This window comes from Podarcis pityusensis (assembly GCF_964106645.2).
Source record: "Podarcis pityusensis genome assembly, chromosome: 12".
NCBI lineage: Eukaryota > Metazoa > Chordata > Lepidosauria > Squamata > Lacertidae > Podarcis > Podarcis pityusensis.
In genome coordinates this window covers 30,812,858-30,830,424 of record NC_138037.1, presented here as the reverse complement: position 1 = coordinate 30,830,424, position 17,567 = coordinate 30,812,858, and the positions used below count along the sequence as shown (strand labels likewise).

General features: G+C 40.7%; 1 protein-coding gene across 6 annotated transcripts in view; it reads right to left on the bottom strand.

Moving 5' to 3' along the window:
- Positions 1 to 8,062: 8,062 nt before the first annotated feature.
- Positions 8,063 to 17,567, bottom strand: part of PHF14 (PHD finger protein 14) — a 130,767-nt gene continuing 121,262 nt past the window's right edge. For all 6 annotated transcript variants that reach the window (XM_080974637.1, XM_080974633.1, XM_080974628.1 and 3 more), the window contains one exon: positions 8,063 to 8,239. In XM_080974637.1, the coding sequence (XP_080830763.1) occupies positions 8,168 to 8,239 (72 nt within the window). In that variant the 3' untranslated portion in view covers positions 8,063 to 8,167. The remainder of the gene's footprint in view (positions 8,240 to 17,567) is intronic.

Sequence of the window (17,567 nt, the reverse complement as noted above, 5' to 3'; positions counted from 1 at the left end):
CGATTTCTGTTCTCATCCTGAAGCAAAGTTCTTAACCCGAGGTACTATTTCTGGGTTAGTGGAGTCTGTAACCTGAAGCGTATGCAACCTGAAGCGTATGTAACCACTCACTGCGGCCAGCCAGATGCCTGTGGGAAACTCCCAAGCAGGACTTGAGCACAAAAACACTCTCCCCTCCTGCCTTTTCCAGGGCCATTACTGTCTCCAACCATGGATGCAGAGCATAAATGTCATAGCTAGTAGCCTAATTCCTCCGTGAATTAGTCTAATGCTCTTTTAAAGCTGCCCAACTTGGTACCCATCACAGACTCTTGTGGGAGTGAATGCCATTGTTTAACTATGTTATGAAGAAGTACTTTCTTTTATCTGCTTGGAATCCCCCAACATTCAGCTTCATGGGATGTCCATGAATTCTAGTGTTACGATGAGGAAGAAAAACTTTTCTCCTATCTGCTCCATGTAACACACCTCTAAACTAAGACGTTCCCAAATGCTGCAATCTTTCCTCACAGAGGAGTTGCTCCACCACACTCTTTTATTTGGGTTGAAATGATGCAAGATCTGTCGATGGTGCTACCTTAAAGTAAATCAAAGGAGTCCCAGGATCAAAGGAAGAGTTGGCTCTGGAAGAGGCTGGGAATGTCTCCCACTGGTTCAAGCTCTTAAGTCACTTACGTTGGAAACAAGTGAGAGAGGAAAACATACCTGGATGAGCTCTGTTGTTGGAGACCACACATGGTCTTGTGAAAGCACTGTAGGCATGCCAGTCAGGAAAGTGAGAGGAATTGCTGCTAATGAGTCGTTTGTAATAACTGTTACATTTTACCAGTCATTATATGTTGTGTACTCTTCAATACCACCTTGGCGTCATGTTGACATGATGGGCAATCTACAAATAGTAGAGATAAATAAAATCTCCATCACCTGGCCGACCATGTTCCACATATTGCAACGGGGTATATGCGAGTCTGGAGAGCTTGCTGTTCCCATGTGATTTAAAATCCTGAAATCTGCCTTGGAGGTCCTATGATGGGTCTCACAGTCCTGGAATTCACTTCCAAACCATTCGCCCCCACAGTAGAACCTTACAAATGGGGCTTCACAACTTCTGTCTTCGGCACCACCTTTCTCTAAGAGAGTAAATGGGCTTATGCAATTCAGGGTGGCTTTCTCATAGTAATGGATAGCCTTCTGCAGAGTCTAATCTAGGAGTGTGGGAACTTTGCCACACACACCCCCCCCGGATGCTCCTGGAGTGCAACTACAATCATCTCTAAACATTGTCATGTTGTCTAGGGCTGATGAGAGTTGCAGTACAGCCTTATCTGGAGGATTTTCCACCCCGGCCTAACATATCATTCTGTATTTTCTTCTGTGCAAGTCACTTTGTGGGGATATGGCCCTGAAATGTTGACCTCCTCCTCCTTTGGACTGGAATAACAGATGGGCAAACTAGAGACAGGGCTACGGACTCAAATTTGCAGGGACCACAACACCTCTGAAGAAACAGGAGGCCCTGTACAAAATCTCAGCTGAGGCAATCCTGTTAAGCAAATAAGTATTGGATACAACTCTATATTTCAGGTACTTTTCATATTGAAATACAGTGGTACCTCGGGTTACATACGCTTCAGGTTACATACGCTTCAGGTTACAGACTCCGCTAACCCAGAAATAGTACTTCAGGTTAAGAACTTTGCTTCAGGATGAGAACAGAAATCGTGCTCCGGTGGCGTGGCAGCAGCGGGAGGCCCCATTAGCTAAAGTGGTACCTCAGTTTAAGAACAGTTTCAGGTTAAGAACAGACCTCCGGAACGAATTAAGTACTTAACCCGAGGTACCACTGTAGATGTCAAAATTATCGCCATAGGTAGAACTATATGTCTTAACAAACAGATTATGATTTTTTTTTAAAAAAATACTTAGTTTTTGTGCTTTTATTTAAAATGCTTACTGTAATACTATTTCATTCTCTTTTCAGAACTGTCACTTTTGGTGTTTTGCCGTTTTTAATTTCCTTCATTTTCTTAAAATCCTCTTTCCACTCGGCTTTTGCACATTTTCCCCTTTCTCTCACTTTTCCCCCTAAATGGCTGTTCCGCAGATGAAGGCAGGAAGACAAATTATTCTCAAGGCAGAGTTTCTCTGTCAGCAATTTGCGCAGTGAATCCTGCTTGTGATTAATGTTAAATGCAGACATGGCATTATAAAAATAAAATAAAAGAGGGAGTAATTACCAGAAGCAGTCCTTGGAGATGCAAAGACTACATTTGTATCTCTGCGCATTTAAGTGGCAGGACTTGGGTGGGCATTTTATCACATTTAGTTCGTACCCTTAAAACAATGTCAGAGTGAATCTGCGCTCAGGCCAAATTCTCATTGGGAAGTAGCAAATACGGAGACATGAACTAATATGAACAATTTATTTTTAAAAAGGAAAAAAAAAAGCAAGCAAAACTCAATCTCAAACGTGTCTCATTTCTTCTTAATAAGCATATAAATGGACTGATTTTTCCAAGACACAAAATGCCCTATAGAATTATATGATCTGGATCATCTAACAAAGCCCTAAAATGTGTCTCATGCATTAATAGAATGTGGGGGGGGGGGGAGATTTGTGGATGGAATATAGCATAAAAGGCCCTTATTTGCCATTTGTGGCTGCTGATCAGGTTCCAGCATCAAAACTGATTTTCAGTGCCACTTTTAACCTCAAGAACCTATGAAGGCACTTTGATTCAAGCATGTCCATTGTCTTTTGTAGGCTGCTAAGCAGCTACAGAAATATTTGGGATCAAGGATGAGATTGAATTGAGCCTCAACATCTCTTTCTCCAAAATTAAGCACTATGGCAGTAACAGGCAACCTCCAGGTGCAATTTAGCTCACCTTCCCATTTGGCTCCCCAGGCCATCTTGGCTCGTGAGGTTGTTTCAGCCAAGCTATACTTTCCTGCTCAACACTTCACCAGAGCTGTAGCTAGGTGATCTTGCACTCCTGGCAGAACCACCCAGATTGCGCCCCCTAGCCATGGACAAATTAGCTCTTCTTTCCACCCCTTTCCAACCCCCCCCTCCACCCATTCAATTCACCCCCTATTAGAAACCATTTCTTATGAGGCAATAATCAATATTTTTATTTATAGACATATTTATGGTCATATTTTTAGCCGATTTTGTGCCCCCCCCGGCGGAGGGCACCTCACCACCCCCTAGCTACGGCTCTGGACTTCACATTAAGATAGGACATCAGGTGTGGGGCAGGTAAAGATGTGGCTATGCCAAAAGAAGGGTTCCAAAGCCCTGTGGAGGACAGGGGTCTAAAGGAGTAATTGAGGGTAATGGAGGAAAAGCAGGGGGTTGGGTAATGGAGTCACAATCCAAGTCATGGCTGGCTAAGTGATTTTAGGCAGAGTGGATCTAGGGAGACAGAACAAAAAAACCCAGCTCTGGGAATCCAGCTCCCATTCCATTTTGGCTAAAAGTCTTAAAGCAAATTCCAGCACTGATTGTGTTGGGGAAGTTTTGTTCCTCATTTCCTGTGTCTAGTATTAATTGTGTGCTTGTTTGTAGAATAGGCCAATTCAGGGCAACTAAGTCTCAAGATGTGCCTTTTGCATGGTAGAAAAGTTAACCTCTTGAAAAGGATTTTGGAGTAGAAAGCCACTGGATTTCATGGAAGTGGCTCCCTGAGTTGATTTATTTCCCTGCACTCTCTTGTTCCTCCTGTCTAAAAATAATAGGCATACCAATTTTCTTTTGAGACAGATATACTTCAGTTCAGCCCCCTGTGATGTGGCCAGCTTGAGGAGCTCTCCTAGGAATGCCATTAAATATCAGAATGAGTAGCGTAACAAATAGCTCAGTGCATATAAAGTTTTTAAAATTATAGTATTTACTAGCAGTTATGAGCAGTGCCCACATGAATACCACCTCCTCCCCCATAAGATAGCATGTTTCTTTACTAGGAAGTTAGATTATATCTACACCGCTTTGTGAGGCTAAGAATAGATTTTTTAAAAAACCCAGTAATAGGTAGACGAGATAATTAAAATCCTGCAAGTTACTTATGGCAGTTACTTAACTAGGTTTTCATTGTATGCCATTCATATAGGTGAATTTTAGTTACTCAACAACTGTCATTAATATTAGCAATCATAAGCTATAGAACATGGTATGGCTGCAATCGTTGACAGGGTCCTGTGTCATCTGGTCAGATCAGGAGTAGCTGACACCATGATCTCCAAATCTTGTTGGACTACAGTTCCCTTCATTGCTGACCATTGGCCATCCTGGCTGGGTCTGATGGGAACTGGAGTCCAACAACACGTGGGCCACAGCTTATTTAGCTACCCCAGGATTAGATGCAGTGTTAGGAGTATTGAAATCCCAGTCCTCATGTGCGTGATAGAAGTTTATAACATTATGCGTGGCATAAAGAAAGTGGGCTGACTCTTCTGGCACAGGAGGAGCTGATGGCCATCAACTTGAATGGCTTAGAAAGAGGATTAGACAAATTCATGAAGATAAAGGCTACCAGCAGCTTTCAAGCTCTGATGGCTATACTCTACATCCATGGTTGGAGGTAGGATACATCTGAATGGCAGCTGCTGGAAACCAGAGGATGGGAGTGTGTCCTGCTTTTGAGTTTCCCCTAGGCATCTAGTTGGCCACTTGTGAGTACATGATGTTGGACTAAACGGGCCATCGGCCTGATCCAGCAGGCTCCGTTTATGTAGACACAGCCCCTTAGACTTGAGAATACAACTTGAGTGTAGTTAAGTGGGCAGTTGTTTCAGCCAACCACCCACTTCCAATAGTCTGTTGCGCAGTGGGATTTATTGCTCTTTTTGTGATACTAGTCAAGGCCGAGCTCAATCTGGATGTGCCCAAGAAAATGCTGGAGAAAAGACAGCGTAAGACTCCCAATCAAGTAGGAGAGGTAGCTCAAGCTTACACTAAAGATCATTTTGGACCAGCTCCATCCCTCTTTATAAAGGTAAAGGGACCCCTGACCATTAGGTCCAGTCGTGGCCAACTCTGGGGTTGCGGTGCTCATCTCCTTTTTGGCCGAGGGCCAAGCTTCCGGGTCATGTGGCCAACATGACTAAGCCGCTTTTGGTGAACCAGAGCAGCGCACGGAAACACCGTTTACCTTCCTGTCGGAGTGGTACCTATTTATCTACTTGCACTTTGACGTGCTTTCGAACTGCTAGGTTGGCAGGAGCAGGGACCGAGCAACGGGAGCTCACCCCGTTGCAGGGATTCAAACCACCGACCTTCTGATCGGCAAGTCCTAGGCTCTGTGGTTTAACCCACAGCACCACCCTATCCCTCCTTATACAAGTAGATTAAAACTACTACATAAATGTATATGAAAGTGAGCAAAAATAAATACCTTTTATCTTTGCAGGTCCATCATCAATCCATCAAGGGCAATGCATTTAGTTAAAATGATATGAAACCATGATTATGATATGCCTGCGATGTATACCACTGACATTGAGCCCCAGCCAGAAAGAACTGCTCTATGGGGTTTTTTTTTGGGGGGGGGGGTTGTATTTAAATTGTCTTCTTTATTGATTCACTGCATGTTTACCATGCTTATTTTGTGAAAGGGCTGTGATGAGACAAAGCACAGCAAAACCTAGATTAAGCATTAAACCTATTATACTCTTAGCTAAATAGCATTTTACTTTATATAAGGATGCTGCTATATGCCATCTTTAAAATAAAGTAAATCCCCCAACTGTTTAGCATTCTGGAGGTGTAAATAGGAGTTTTAAACTAAGTATCAAATATGAACCTTTTCAGACATTATGTGGTGATAGCTGTGTTATTATGAGCCTAATGATATCTACTGCACACAAGAACACATAGGTGTCATGCTGAGAAACCAATGATCTGGTTCTCATTTTGACTGCGGGCAAAGAATCTCTCATCAAAGCTATAAATTTCATGAGTCTGTTCCCAAATTTAAAACCCTTAAGGAAATGGCTTTTATGGTTCAGTGGTTTTAAAGGGTTGTTCATACTTGGCTTTGTAACAAGGAAATTAATCGTTCTAAAACAAATCAGAATTATGCCGTAGTTGCATGCATTTTCATGCTGTTGCCTTCAGCATTTTGCTGCTTTTCCCAGAGAACAGCGCTGCAGAACCCACACCGAATTCACCACGGGGAAATATTTATGGCCCGCAATGATGGCACACCAGAGCCATTTGGATAGGTAACAGAACTTGCTCAGTCATTGGTATGTAAAAATTGTTTTCTTTAGGTCAATGTGAAATGGAGTCAGTTTCTAATCAACCTTCACTTTTCATAGTATGAAACTTATGCAAGCTGGTAGTCCCTTTCCACCTGACGCAGGAGCGAACTAAAGTAACAGGAATAAGGAAAGGATTTTCCCAGGGACCCAGGACAAAGACAGAAGTTACAATAAACAATTCAGATTGCCCCTTTTCTCTTGGATGACTGGTCTTTTCAAATAATTTGCAAACAAATGCAAATTGACTTGTGAAAGATATTGCTACAAGTGATCTATTTCACTTTTTTAAAAGTACATATAACAGATGCATTATAAGTAGCAACGTTTACCGTATTTTTCGCTCTATAAGACGCACCAGACCACAAGACGCACCTAGTTTTTGGAGGAGGAAAACAAGGAAAAATATATTCTGAATCTCAGAAGCCAGAACAGCAAGAGGGATCGCTGTGCAGTGAAAGCAGCAATCCCTCTTGCTGTTCTGGCTTCTGGGATAGCTGCACAGCCTGCATTCGCTCCATAAGACGCACACACATTTCCCCTTACTTTTTAGGAGGGAAAAAGTGAGTCTTATAGAGCAAAAAATACGGTACGTATCAATTTCATCTTGATGTCGATGTCTGGAGTCCTAAAACCATATTTCGTCCTAAAACCATATTTCTTCAAGGGCTGGGCCGTGTCCAAGTAATATACACTGAATTAATACTAACTCATGCTAAATAACGAAACAGTAAAGAAACAGGTATACTAAACAGTGGAGATGGAGAATCTTGGGCCTGGAGGATATAAACGTGGGCCTCTGTGCACCTCTATCTGTCTCCCATAACTCTCCTCTGGCCACACACTCCCCCTGGATCACACACATCACATCATGTGAACACCAGTAGTGGGAGCACATAGAAATAGGGGAATTTATCTGACTGACCCTGGATGAAAATACAATGCGGTATCTTGTTGGACCTTTGTGTGATTTTTGATTAACAGGTTTTATTAGCATACTTGTTGCTAGAAGGAAACAAAGAATGATAGAACCATAAAGCACACTCCACAGTGAGAAGATGTATGCATGTTCAATCAATAAACTTCAAAAAGGAAAAAAAAGGGGGGAGTTTTATGAATATGCAAATTTAATCGATAGATTAAAGTAAACTAAAAATCTGACAATCAATTAAAATTTGTTAACATTCAGTTACAGCCCTACTAAAAAACTCAAAGCTACACACAAAAGAGAGTGCTTTGCAGATCAGGTTTCCTTATATAAAGTAAGGATAGATCAAATGAAACATTTTCTAAGCTAAGGGATAAATAAATGCTAGGTAGATCATGAAAGGAAGAACGGGGAAGCTGCAACACTCCACGTAAGAGCAGATAATTGACAGTGGAGAATCTGGTTCATGCTATGAAAATGCCAAGTATTTGGAATGGATCAAAAGATACACAGATTTTGCCCAGTTTTTTCACAATCGAGAGAAACTGGTTGCCCTCCCTATTTATTAATTTTAGTTCATATATTTCTGTATGTTTTGTAATTACATACTTATTCAAATTCCTAAGTAGCAAAGCCATGCATCAATGCTGAGGGATATTTGGCCTTTCAGGAGTTACATTAAATAATGCAGTGAAGAATTTCAACAACTTTGCATAGCAAAAATTAACAGTAATGAGAACTCTGCTCTTCCGCTCATAACTCCAAAGCTTTTATACACTTAATAGTTTTTTCCCTTGTGCTGAAAATTCATGTTTTCATATAACCATAAATGTCACCAAGACCCAATTAAACAATTCCCCAGTGCAATGTATATTTTATTTTCCTGTGTCATTTATTGACAACATTCTGTAATTTTTACAATGGGACACTTTAATCACTGTGGCACGACTTGAAGTATTTCCAAGAGGAAATAAATTTCTATTTTTTTGAATTTTTCTGCTCCATGTTTGACTCTTGAGGTGAATTTTCTTCTGCTTCATTTTCATCCTCCTGCAAAACAAAAAATGAAATCTTTTATGAACCTTTTAAAGAAAAATGCATTACTCCTTGCTGCCTATATACGCAATATACCTTTCTGGGCAAGTTTGTAGAACCTACGATCCTTATTCACTTACTGATTCCTGCAAATTTATAGGCCAAGTTTCAACTCTGCAGTTCTCAAAGCAATGTCGAATAAAAGTTAAACAACAAAATTATAAATATAAGCAATAAAATAATGAAACAAATAAAACCAACATGCAGCACTATAAAATCAACAGAACAATGACAAAAAGACAAGAACAAAAACATTCTGGCAGAATATGAATATTTTTCCTTGTACTCTAAAGGAGTGAACATTGCAGATCTGTTTGGTTGCTCTGAGAAACTGCTCCATTATCATGAACACCTTATTCATGTTAAGTGACCATCTTTCCCATGGAACCGATAATAGGGCATTGTCACAAGAGACCAGGTGTGCCTTCAAATATCCTGGACCCAGGAATCTGGAAGCCAGTGGAGCTCTGGAAGAATTGGTCTTACAAGCTCTAGAATATGGTCCCAGATAACTCTGAAAATTCAAATGGCCCAAAATGGTCAACAGTAGCTCCTTTAAGAATGCATTACAGTAGTCAAGACAAGATGTTGCCAGAGCATGCAAAAGAAAGGTCCTTATCTAAGAACAACACTGATGGGACACTGATGAAGCTGGTGAAACTGCTCCTACCTACAGCCACTATTGGAGCATCGAGAAGTAGAAACTGGCAAGTGACCTGATGCTCACCTGTAAATCACTTAGGTCCTTCAAGCATTCCTCAATGGGAGATGTGAATGCCAAGGAATGCTTGAAAGGGTCCGAACTGATGGCTAGCCCTGCACATAAGTCTTCTTTCCCTTATGGAAGAAAAGCTTCACCTTGGAGAAGAATTGGCAAGTGGCAGAAGTTCCATCAAGCCTCTCCTCCAGGTAAGTGAGGCACACAGAAACGTTTGGTGCTGGGAATCATTGGGATTGTACTTCATCCAAATGAATTCTGATGGCAAAATATACAAGATGTGTGATTTCCCTGAAGGAGAGGCCCACCAGGTTTCCCTTTCTTCATCAGAGCCTTTTGCTACCTGATACTCTGTTTCCTTACCCTTTCCTTATCCATGAGGTTGGGAATTCCACCCTCGTTTGGCCAGGACACTCCATGTTTACACCAGCTTTACAATCCCCACCTATGCAGAGCTCTTTCCCTCGCAAGGCTTAACTTCTTACTGTCTGCAGTTCTGCAAGGTAGATTCTCGAAAATCCCATACTGTGAAAGATACTGCCCTTGTGGCACAAAACAGGTCAAATCCATCACACATGTTTTATTTTATGGCCCATTTTATGCAAAAAAATATGATAAGTACTTGGCCCCCTTAATGAAGGAGGGGATTTATCGCACTGACTCTTCCAGGGTGTCTTATATGCTGAACAATTGTATTAATGACGTTGTGGAGAATGTGGCAAAATTTATGAGCGACGCTATTAAATTACATCACCATAGGTCCTAAGAGCCATTTTCGTACCTCACAATGTCTGGACAGTTGTATCCTAAAGTATCTCCTACTATGTTTCGTTAACTGTGTTGTGTTCTGATCCATGTATACGATGCACTTTTCCTATGCCAATAAAGGAGATTGATTGATTGATCCATGAGGCATACTAGCTCAGGATCACTCCTGAGTTGCAAATCTTTTCTTTCACGGGGTAGAACCCCAGTCAGGACAAATAGAGCCACTACTTTCCTGGGCTCCAACCATAAGTCTTAACTGGATTGAGTTTTGCCCTCATCCAGTCCATTAGTCACTCCAGAAAGCATAGAGTCCTCACTGCTACATCTGATGAGGAAGGAGAGTTGGGTGTCACCAGCATATTGCTTATATCTTGCCCTATGATGCCAAACCATTTCCTCAATTGCTAATACCACACTTCACAATTCCAGACAGTCGCTGCCACTGAGTTCAACATTCATTTTCCAGCACCACCTCTTGAAATCTCACTGTGATGTAAGAACAGAATCACAGCAAAACAGTTTCTTCCAACACATTCAGGTGATTGAGAAGAAAATTAATGACAGCACGAAAGCCACTGAGAGGTAAAGAAAGAAATTGTCCGCTGGGGTGACCAAAGCACTCAGACCCAAAACACGACTAAGAGCTAGATTGAAATGGATCCAGAAAAGCCTGGTCAAAAGTGGCCTACAAATCGGATCCAGTTTTGTTTAAAAACAAAACGAAGAAACCAAGAGTGTTGCAGCAGCTGTAAATTGGCATTTTTTTCTTCACCAAGGAGGCATTTGCTATCATCTAGACCACAGCTTTCCAAACTTTTCATTTTGGTGACATACTTTTTAGACACGCATCATTTCGTGACACAGTAATTCAGTTTTACTAGCAAAGCGGAGGTTAAACTAACCCCTTTCCGGCCACGGGAGGAATGGGGAGCGTTTGCACGACACACCTACACACTGCAGTCGACACACTAACATGTCACGGCACACAGTTTGGAAAGCTCTGACCTAGACCAAGGCCACCACTCACTTGTGGCAAACTGCTACTAGCTAGGAGAGAGGGGACTGAGCAGGCATTGATTCCAGTAGCATTTACAACATATTCACAATTAACCTTCCCAGAAGATGTAAATGCTAACATTTCTACATTCTTGTATCATTTAGTTGTTGCCTATTTTATGCTTAAGATCAATTCATTTATTAGTTATTTTTGAGAAATTCCAGAAGAGGAAATCTGGTAAAGCATTAAATGAAAAAGACAACATTGGACAAACCTCCTCAGACACTGACTAGCTGTTTTCTGTGCATAGTTTTAAAAATGCAAGAACCACCCTTGTACTTAAAATGTAGCATTGAACAGCATCTGCCACTGGGAAAGAGGTGTTTCATTTTTTGGAGACCAGATATGTTTTCTTCACCATTTGATAAAAGACAATAAATTTAACTTCAGAGACACTTTATGTGCTGCAGCATCGTATTTTTGTCCCATCTAGCAAGGTTTCTTGACAGGTCTGCCAATTTTCCAATTACTTGCACTGCCATATGTTATCTGAAGATCAGTCAGGTCTAAAATAGGAAACATGAGCATGTCAGGCAACAGCATGCTTACAATATTCTACAGCTTCAGCTCTAGGAGTTGCGCCCATAATTCATGGCAAGCTTCTTTGGAACATCCTGAATGAATGAAGTGACATCACAATGGCAGCATCCATGGGCATGAATAGTACCTTATACCCAATGCTAAGTGATGACCTCTAAAGAATTAACTATGGATGCCAGAACACAAAATTCAGGCAACTCCTCATAAACACTCTTTATGATAAAGAGATTGTGGCTGCATTAATTGTGCACATTGTTCTATTTGAATTTAAAAATACCTATTTGAATGCTATAATTAGAACAAGGTGTGAATGAGTTATGATGAACCAACACAGACTAAGCAGTAAATCAAAACCTTTTTAAGTGTCTCTTCACTACCCATAATATTAGCATAAATCTGCATTATGTTGTTCACAAAATCATTACAATATAGTATCTATCTACTTCAAAATAGCTGTAAAATACATTTTCCCCATGGGGAATCTCAGAAGTGAACATGATTCTGCATGCTGTCAGTTTGTAACTCTAGGCGCACCTCATATGTTCCTGTGAAATAAAGTGTGACATATGTGGAAGCAGTTGTACAAGACTGCAACCTTAAAAGTTTTGCAGTGCAGTTTTGGACATTTGTCATTGTAGTTCAGGAAGTATTTGTTCTTTTGAATGCAAAAAACTGGCACTGTTTCTAGAGTCATTAGCAATGTTTGAACTTTCAGCTAAATGGGCTATTTAGGCTAATTATCAAGGAATGATGTTGAACAGACTGAAGTTTAAACATGTTTAATGTATTTGCTTTACTAATTACCATCTACATTCAATATAACTTTGCAGCCTAAAAAAAGAACTCATATGATCAGGTCTTTGTTCACCCACACAGTTGTGTTTGCTGGGAAACAGATTTTGCCATGATAGAATTATTTTGCCATGACAGAAGTACTGCTGTTTACTTCAGCGACAAAAACAGGAAATCCTGCAGGGGAGAACATGGGTGGCGGAGAGGTACTACCTAGTCTACCTTCCAATTAAATTTCAGATGAGGCGGATTCTAAATTACTGCCTTTTTAGTCAAAAGTTTAGCTTGGGAAAGACAAATGTCCCATTAGCCATATATCTGCTAACGAGAAACACAAGTGTGCACACAAGATGTGGACCAGCATATCACTGTTGTGGTCAGCTAAGGAATTGTCCGAATTATCTTTGCTAGGATATTGGCCACTGAATCTGCATTTGTAATCTGCTGTTTCACACATTAGATTTCTTCTTTCAAATGCTTAGCGAGGGAAGGTCAAGAGTGCATGTGTGTGTTTCTCCTTATCTTCACTAATACAGGCTCTGACAGGAACAGACTGAGGCTGATTACAACCCCGTACACTTCATCTTAAGGGTTACTTGGAAGGCCGGGAGATGAGGCCGCTGACACTATTGCATCCCTTTCTTTTGTCTGAGGGTCAACGGTGTTGGTGGGGGTTGGGGCAGGCTGTGTCTTATAGCAGCAGGCTCATCTCCATTGTGTTACTTCCAAAGTACAGTGAAGAATCATGAGAACGGTCCACAAAACTTATGGGATGCATTATTGACCTTTTGTTTTCTGAGTTTTTAGGTGAGCAGGGATGCTTCCAAATTATCCCCAGTTTTAACAGTTCTGATTGACCTTATTCAAGGTGAAGCAGCACTAATACTTTCTGCTATTGTTCTGGCTTAAATTTCCCCGAATGCTGATGCAATGGCGGCACACGGATTAGATTTTTATTTTGTATTTTGATTTTTTTAAAAAGCTTCCTTATCTGTGCATGAGAAGGACATTTTTCTGCAACCTCACTGCAGAACTTGCTTTTCAAAAAAGAATTACTAGGTGCACCTGTGCTGATGTGCACACATGCCCTTTTGGCTTGGATGGCAAGGGAAGGGAGGCAAGTAGATGCTCACTTGGGATGCTGCTGCCATAGCACAACTGACAGGGCAAGTACAGCCTTGTTTCAATGCTTCTAATTTCTTTCAGATAGATAGATAGATAGATAGATAGATAGATAGATAGATAGATAGACAGACAGACAGACAGACAGACACACATTGGGAAAGACTGAAGGCACAAGGAGAAGGGGACGACAGAGGATGAGATGGCTGGAAGCTACTAACATGAGTTTGACCAAACTGCGTGAGGCAGTGGAAGACAGGAGTGCCTGGCGTGCTCTGGTTCATGGGGTCACAAAGAGTTGGACACGGCTAAACAACTGAACAATACACACACACACACACACACACACACACACATATCCTACTGAATAAAATTGGCAGGTGTAAATATACTAGTCAGTTACAGTCCTCTGTGACTAAGGAAGTCACTTCCAATAAACCACGGGCATAGGATTGTGGTCTTAGTGAATTTCAAGTCCTTGCTAGTTTCCGCTAACCCAGTTTTGTGCTTAAAGGGCATATATTTTGTTGCAGAATTTATGCTTATACATGCCCTTTGGAAGAAGAAAAGAACCATCATAGAATTAAGGAAAGGTTAGTGTACCCGTCTAAAGAATTTTTTTAAAAAAATGCTGCTTTAGGCAGGGCACGCAAACTGCATATGTGCCAATTCTGAAATTATAGACATTCTCTATAAACATCTAAAAAGTCAGTTTAAGTGAGGCAATCAGGTGCAGCCAGAATTCATGGAAGATTTATGGAACAACAAATATAAATAAAACACCTGTCCAACTTTATTAAATAATTTTAAAACATCCCATGTTTTGATTAGTGCTACAAATGTATTGCAGTGCTTCCATAGAGTATGATTTTATGGCTAGAAAGTTGCTTCCTGTTGTATTTCCCAGCTTGACATAGGGTTATAGGTTATAGCTCCCCTACAGCTAAAAGAATGACTAGAATTCCACTTCCGTGGAATTTTTTTCCCCTGACTTTTTTTTTCCAGAGTGAAAGAAACACTTAAACTAAGTTAGAGTAGAAATAACGTCCAGAAATTAAAAGGAATGTTTTACAGGAATTAAAACAAATTGTTCTATGTCCCTAAGCGGGGGGGGGGGGGGGGAGGAGGGAAGAGGAGAGCAGAACAGGGCAGGAGAAAGGAGAAAGATAAGAAAGATTGACCTGAACCAAACAGATGGGTTTGAACATTCACTTTTAACTTTCCATTGTACAGGAGAAGACAAATTTCCCCCTTTATATCAGATGACAACATGTAGTCTCAAAGAAAGAAGTGGCAGACAATTATTATCTCTACAGGAACAAAGAGAAAATTCTATACATAGATCATACATCAATCAATTCATAATGCTAGTAAGAACCCAATCATACAGATATGTGTAATAAACCATACCTATAATTTGCCCTTCCGTGTAAATCAGCATAAGAGGCATATTGCAGATTTCACAGGGCCAAGGATAATGAGTGATGTTACCTTGCTAGGTTTTGCAGCAAGAGAAAAAAGTAGAATATATTGCATTGACATTGAATAGGGGTAGAGGTGTATTATGTCAAGCCTTAATACGAAAAGCTTAAGATAAGGGCTAGATAACTGAGATGGCAACAGACCAATGCTTTAACTGGCAAATAATGGACAATCTCTTGGTTAGATCCAGAGAAAAGGCCATGGGGAAAAGGTCTGAGCAAGCCCGTTTTTCTATCTCCCCGTTCCTGTGAGAATTCCCTTGCAACCTCCAGACAGTTAAGGGACCCTGCTGAATGGGATGGGAGGGAGGGAAGAGGTTCCCCATAAAACGGACAGAGGCCCCTTCTGCAACCAGAGCCACCCCATCGTATGGTGCTGGGTAATAGGACCCAACAGGTCAGCATGCCCCAAAGACCAGAAGACATTTCATCAACTACCCACAGCCTCTGGAATCAGATACTGCTGCATATATATCACTCAGAGTTCATTTTTCTACTGTAACCTTAACTGCTTTTCTAAGTACGTGAAACTGGAAGATTAAAAGTTAAATGCTCATAAAAGCAAACGTCGATTTCAGAAGTTAAAATGACTGAACTCCTTTAAGAAGCTTACGTTCTCACTCAACTTACACCTGCACCTTTGTAATGTCCCCTGCTTATTTTATGGTTTTTCTGGGGACAGGCTCAACTAACTACCAAGCCCGCCTTGTCAGTTTTTTGTTTTAGATAGTATTCATAGTGCTTAGCGGTTGCGTAAGAGATCAAATCCCGTCTTCACCTTAATCTGGTACACTTCCAATTAATCAATCAAGAGATAAATCTGTCATGCCTCACAAGTGAATATTGTGAATAAAGGCCTCGGTCCAGTATACCTGGAGTGTCTTCACACCCATCGTTCAGCCCGGATACTGAGATCTAGCGCCGAGGGCCTTCTGGCGGTTCCCTCACTGCAAGAAGTGAGGTTACAGGGAACGAGACAGAGGGCCTTCTCGGTAGTGGCGCCCACCCTGTGGAACACCCTCCCATCAGATGTCAAGGAAATAAGCAACCATCCTATTTTTAAAAGACACCTGAAGGCAGCCCTGTTTAGGGAAGTTTTTAATATTTAAAGCTGTATTGTTTTTAATACTTGATTGGGAGCCGCCCAGAGTGGCAGAGGAAACTCAGCCAGATGGGCGGGGAATAAATAATAAATTATTATTACTTAGGGACAGATAATTTCTCATCACAAATGTTATAGACAACCCATAGTATGTCTTGAATTGTGAACAAGAACAACCAAAAGCTTTGGGGTACAAAACACAATACACCAACACAGCAGACTGAGTTGGTGTGTGAGAGACAGCAAGAACAAAGATACTTCAGGGAAACTGGGGTGCCGCTATTTGCCACTTTATTTTAAAAACTCTTATGTTGAACCATTTCTAGAGGATTTAAAAAAAACAACAACCAACTGGAATAATAGAAAATGAATTAAAAATAATCCTGTAACAGCGCAAGCATTATTGAGTGGGATAGCATTGCTGCTATTTATTGGCAACGTGACTGCTTTCATGCAGAAACTGGACAATAGGGAACAGAGAATAATTTTATGAAAGAAGACCCAAATGTAACCTAAAAGATTCACAGCATGATAGAAAACCTGGAGGAAAAGAGATCTTTGTCACTTGCCAATAACCAAGTCGCAAACAACATCCAATTGGTGCCTGGGACAGTCGCCTGTGCAACCACATTTGGCGCAGCAACTACAACAGCAATTAAAAAGCATTATCTGGATAGGGTTACCCATTTTCCACATACAAAATATTCTGCTTTGAAGGCTTGATAAATGCAATATCTTTGCAGCAGCAGCAGCAGCAACAACAACAACAACAACAAAAATGTCAAGGAAGCTATGTACAACAAATGGAAAACAAGTTGCACAAACGCTGGATAGCAATTTGGTTGGGATGGGGTGCTGACAAAAATGTACAGATTCATGTGGAGGAAATGTTATATATTTAAATGATGCATGGATAGTAGAAAATGAAGAGCATTAATTACAAAAAAAAAAAATGGTAAACTCACCACAGAGATTCATGGCACTATTAAAAATGTTAACTTGAAAATCAAAATAAATGCTCATCTTTCCAACTTGAATTTTAGTAAAACAAAATGTGGAATAATGAACACGCATTTCTAAGCATATATATATATATATATATATATAAACTTCGCAATGTATTTCAGTAGTTGCAAAATAGATACGTCAGTCATCCCTTATTAAATATGTTTGAGGGTTTTCACAGAGGACGAGGCTTTTGCATCCTACTTTTTTTCTTTTGTGATTTCCTACCTGTTCAACACAACATGCCAAGTTTGAAGGAACGTGTGCTTAAAGGGCAACAGACTCAGAGATAAATCAATCCTACAGTTAAATCAGCATGGAGAGCCCACTGAACTCTTCAAGTGCACGAGGGCCATTTCCTATTTCATGCTGTCTCCTTCAAAATGTGCCACTGACAAACCTGATAATGAAGCACAATATGGGAATATGGCGTATGACTGGAATAGTCCTTTAGCACTGGATATTACAAGCAAATATAAATTTCTTTTGATAGATAGCAGGTTCCCTGTCACTGCATCTATTTAGCGATAAGGCAGCTGTTTGTTTCCCAAGGAAAGGAGACCCTCACTACATGGATCATTTTCATAGTGACAAGCTTGACAAGTCTGACATTTACATCATGAAATATTCTCAACCAGCCATCAGGAAAATGCACCCTCTGGGGCCACTGGGAAACTGACAACCTTACCTTTCAGTGT